General features: G+C 40.5%; 1 protein-coding gene across 1 annotated transcript; it reads left to right on the top strand.

Annotated features, from left to right (window-relative positions):
• The first annotated feature begins 3088 nt into the window (after positions 1–3088).
• LOC139386731 (probable G-protein coupled receptor 141) lies at positions 3089–3994 on the top strand. The gene has a single exon (XM_071132558.1). The coding sequence runs from the start codon at positions 3089–3091 to the stop codon at positions 3992–3994; it is 906 nt and encodes a 301-aa protein (XP_070988659.1).
• Positions 3995–4216: the final 222 nt, after the last annotated feature.

Below are 4216 nucleotides of genomic sequence, written 5' to 3'. Positions count from 1 at the left end.
CTTAGTTTATCGTACTTTTAACCTGTGTTTTAACCTACTTCTCTTTGGACCAGTAAAGTGCTGGAGCTTGGTTTCACCTGGCTCTCACTTTGACCCAAGGTGCAGGAGCCGGTTCCAGGTAACATATTTCAAAATCATTTATTGGTGCAGAAAAAGAGAACTGAAATCAATGAACTGAAACACCTTTATAATCTACACCATCACTAAATGGAGACTCAACAAATACCCTTTAATGCTCCTCCCACTGATAAAGTATGGACTGGAGAAGCCCCTTACACTTCTTGATTTCTTTGTATTGCCTTTAAAAATGAAATGGTACTATATATATCTACACAATTCAAAATTGAAGACGTTGTGCGAATGTGCTGTGCATACAGTACAATTGATGCAATGTTGGAAATAACTTTTATGCAGTACCACCAATAGCTAAATTAAGCCGGTTTACAAAGGCAATACAAAGGAATCAGGAAATGTTCTGGGCTTCTTCAGTTCATGCTTTATCATTGGGAGGAAAATGTAAGGGTATTTGTTGACTTTCCATTTAGTGATGCTGTAGATTAGAAAGGTGTTTTAGTTCCTTATTTCAGTTCTCTATTCTGCACTAATAAAGGATTATGGAATATGTCTCCTAAGATAAAGACGAGTGTATCAGTGTCATGATCTACATAGCATGTTGGGTACCTTCCTGGCAGACAGATTTACTGCATCCAGAGACTCCTCCTCCTGCTCTCAGTAAATGGTAAATTAGCATTGACAATATATAAACCCAAAGGGAATTACTGTAACCTTATCTTTGATATTCAGCCAATATTTGCTTTCATGTCTCGCCTGTCAGTAATAGGAAGTATTTGGTTATACTTCCGCCGTAGATAAATTGATCTACAGTCCCAGTCAAAAGTTTGGACACATCTACTCATTCCACTGTTTTTATTTATTTGTACTATTTTCTACATTGTAGAATAATAGTGAAGACATCAAAACTATGAAATAACACATATGGAATCATGTAGTAACCAAAAAAGTGTTCAACAAATCAAAATATATTTTAGATTTTTTATTCTTCAAAGTAGCCACCCTTTGCCTTGATGACAGCTTTGCACACTCTTGGCATTCTCTCAACCAACGTCATGAGGAATTATTTTCCAACAGTCTTGAAGGAGTTCCCACATATGCTGAGCACTTGTTGACTGCTTTTCCTTCACTCTGCGGTCCAACTCATCCCAAACCACCTCAATTGGGTTGAGGTCGGTGATTGTGGAGGCCAGGTCATCTGATGCAGCACTCCATCACTCTTCTTGTTCAAATAGCCCTTACACAGCCTGGAGGTGTGTTTTGGGTCATTGTAGTGTTGAAAAACAAATGATAGTCCCGCTAAGCGCAAACCAGATGGGATGGCGTATCGCTGCAAAATGCTGTGGTAGACATGCTGGTTAAGTGTGCCTTGAATTCGAAATAAATCACTGAGAGGGTCACCAGAAAAGCACCCCCACACCGTCACACCTCATCCTCCATGCTTCACAGTGGGAACCATACATGCAAAGATCATCCGTTCGCCTACTCTGCGTCTCACAAAGATACGGCGGTTGGAACCAAAAATCTCAAATTTTGACTCATCAGACCAAAGGACAGAATTCCAGCGGTCTAATGTCCATTGCTCTTGTTTCTTGGCCCAAGCAAGTCTCTTCTTATTATTGGTGTCCTTTAGTAGTGGTTTCTTTGCAGAAATTTGACCACTCAGTGAAGCATTTATTTGGGCTGCAATCGGAGGCTCGTAACTCCAACTAACTTATCCTCTGCAGCAGTGGTAACTCTGGGCCTTTCTTTCCTGTGGCGGTCCTCATGAGAGACAGTTTCATCATAGCACTTGATGGTTTTTGCGAGTGCACTTGAAGTTCTTGAAATTGTTTGTATTGACTGACCATGTCCTAAAGTAATGATTTACTGTCGTTTCTCTTTGCTTATTTGAGCTGTTCTTGCCATAATATGGACTTGGTCTTTTACCAAATAGGGCAATCTTCTTTATACCATCTCCCTACCTTGTCACAACACAACTGATTGGCTCAAACGCATTAAGATGGAAAGAAATTCCACAAATGAACTTTTAACAAGGCACCTGTTAATTGAAATGCACCCCAGGTGACTACCTCATGAAGCTGGTTGAGAGAATGCCAAGAGTGTGTGCAAAGCAGTTTTCAAGGCAAAGGGTGGCTACTTTGAAGAATCTAAAATCTAAAATATATTTAGATTTGTTTAACAGTTATTTTGTTTACTACATGATTCCATATGTGTTATTTCATAGTTTTGATGTCCACACTATTCTACAATGTAGAAATTAGTAAAAACAAAGAAAGTCCCTTGAATGAGTAGGTGTGTCCAAACTTTTGACTGGTACTGTACTTTACTAGAAATCTGGTAAAACCTATCAGCTACAAGCCACACGCAGGAAAACTCTTGTCATTGGAGTCAATAATTATCCAACTGTACCTCCTGACAGGTCGTATATGCATACCAATGACTACTGGAGAGGCCAGTTCTTAGGTGTGTATGCAGCCGGTGAGTACTCTGAAACGGACAACCTTATGTTATGTCAAGGGTATGACCATGTGTTTCTCTCATGTGTTGCTTCAGAAGAGGGTCAGCTGAATTTGTGTTTCTATTTATTCAGACGTTGTCTGTTTTACTATATTCTCACGTATTCCCTTTGCCAGATCTCTTTATTGAGCTTTTCAGACGACTTAGATCATGACTGTTATTTGTCAGTGCTGTTTAGCTATGTACAGATTCTATGGGTATGATAGATCAATGTCCATTTTGGATGCAATTTGAATAGAATTGATGGAGAGATAGAACGATTGTGAGAGAGCCCGCATTATCTTCTACATTTACATCTACATTTACATTTTGGTCATTTAGCAGACGCTCTTATCCAGAGCCACTCACAGTTGGTGCATTCAACTAAGGTAAGACGACCACCTAACTAACCAAACAGTGAATTTATAAGCATACTCTTTGTATCTAAATAATAGTGTTAAATGTCTTACTTCAAACTTACTCCTTATTTAGCATTTCAGAGACCCAAGACGAGAGAATGGGGAATGAGAGCAATACATCTTGCGACAACATAGATGACAATGCCATACCTAAATCATACAGATATGCATTGCTGTCAATATACACTATAGTGCTTATTGGAGGGATCATCAGCATGTCCCTCATGATCAACAACATCAAGTTCAACGCCTGCTCGGTGACCACCACAGCCGTCTTGAACCTGATCATGGTCCACATCCTCTTTCTCCTGACCGTGCCCTTCCGCCTCTACTTCTACGCGGCCGGCGAGTGGCATCTCGGGCCTAACTTCTGCAAGGTGGTCAGTGCCATGATCCTCGCCCACATGTACCTAGCCTTTATCTTCTACGTGATAATTCTGGTGATCCGCTATCACGACTTCTTCAGGAGTTCTAAGCAGGTGTTCTACAGGAGGCTACATGCCCTAGGGGCCAGTGCTGCTGTCTGGGGCCTCATTCTAATTGTGGTGGTCCCTTTAACTGCTGTGAAATATGGATCATCTACAGACAGTAACACAACCACCAGTGAAAATCAGTGCTTTAACTTTGGAGGGGTTTTTGATGAGAAACTTGCTGTAGCTGTGCTGAACTACATCCTCAGTGCTCTCATCATCTTACTTACATTAGCCCTGGGCTGTTGTCAGATGTGTATTCTGTGGTGTGTGTACAGAACTCACAGGGCGATGATCTTCTCGCAACAGGAGTTTTGGGCTCAGATCAAAAGTATTTTCTTTATGCTGGCCATTATAGTATGCTTTGTTCCATACAATGCATTCAGGATTTACTATGTGAGTCATTTTAATGCCAATCTCCAGGTAAAGAATGAGATTGCTCTCGCCGTCACAACATTCAGCTGCTTTGACATGCTGACTTTTATAGGGAGAGTGTCGTTCAGACCCTGTGATACAATATGCTGTGTACCTTGATTATCAATACTGATTATTGAGTCAAATATTATTCTATTTGCACCTTATTTGCACCATGTTAACCAAATGTACAAAACTACAGTGCACAAAACATTAGGAACACCTGCTCTTTCCATGACATAGACTGACCAGGTGAATCCAGGTGAAAGCTATGATCCCTTATTGATGTCACCTGTTAAATCCACTTCAATCAGTGTAGATGAAGAGAAGGAGACAGGTTAA

The sequence above is a fragment of the Oncorhynchus clarkii genome, chromosome 28 (genome assembly GCF_045791955.1).
Source record: "Oncorhynchus clarkii lewisi isolate Uvic-CL-2024 chromosome 28, UVic_Ocla_1.0, whole genome shotgun sequence".
Taxonomy (NCBI): Eukaryota; Metazoa; Chordata; class Actinopteri; order Salmoniformes; family Salmonidae; genus Oncorhynchus; species Oncorhynchus clarkii.
Note: the sequence above shows the minus strand (reverse complement) of the source record. Positions and strands in the feature narration are given on the sequence as shown.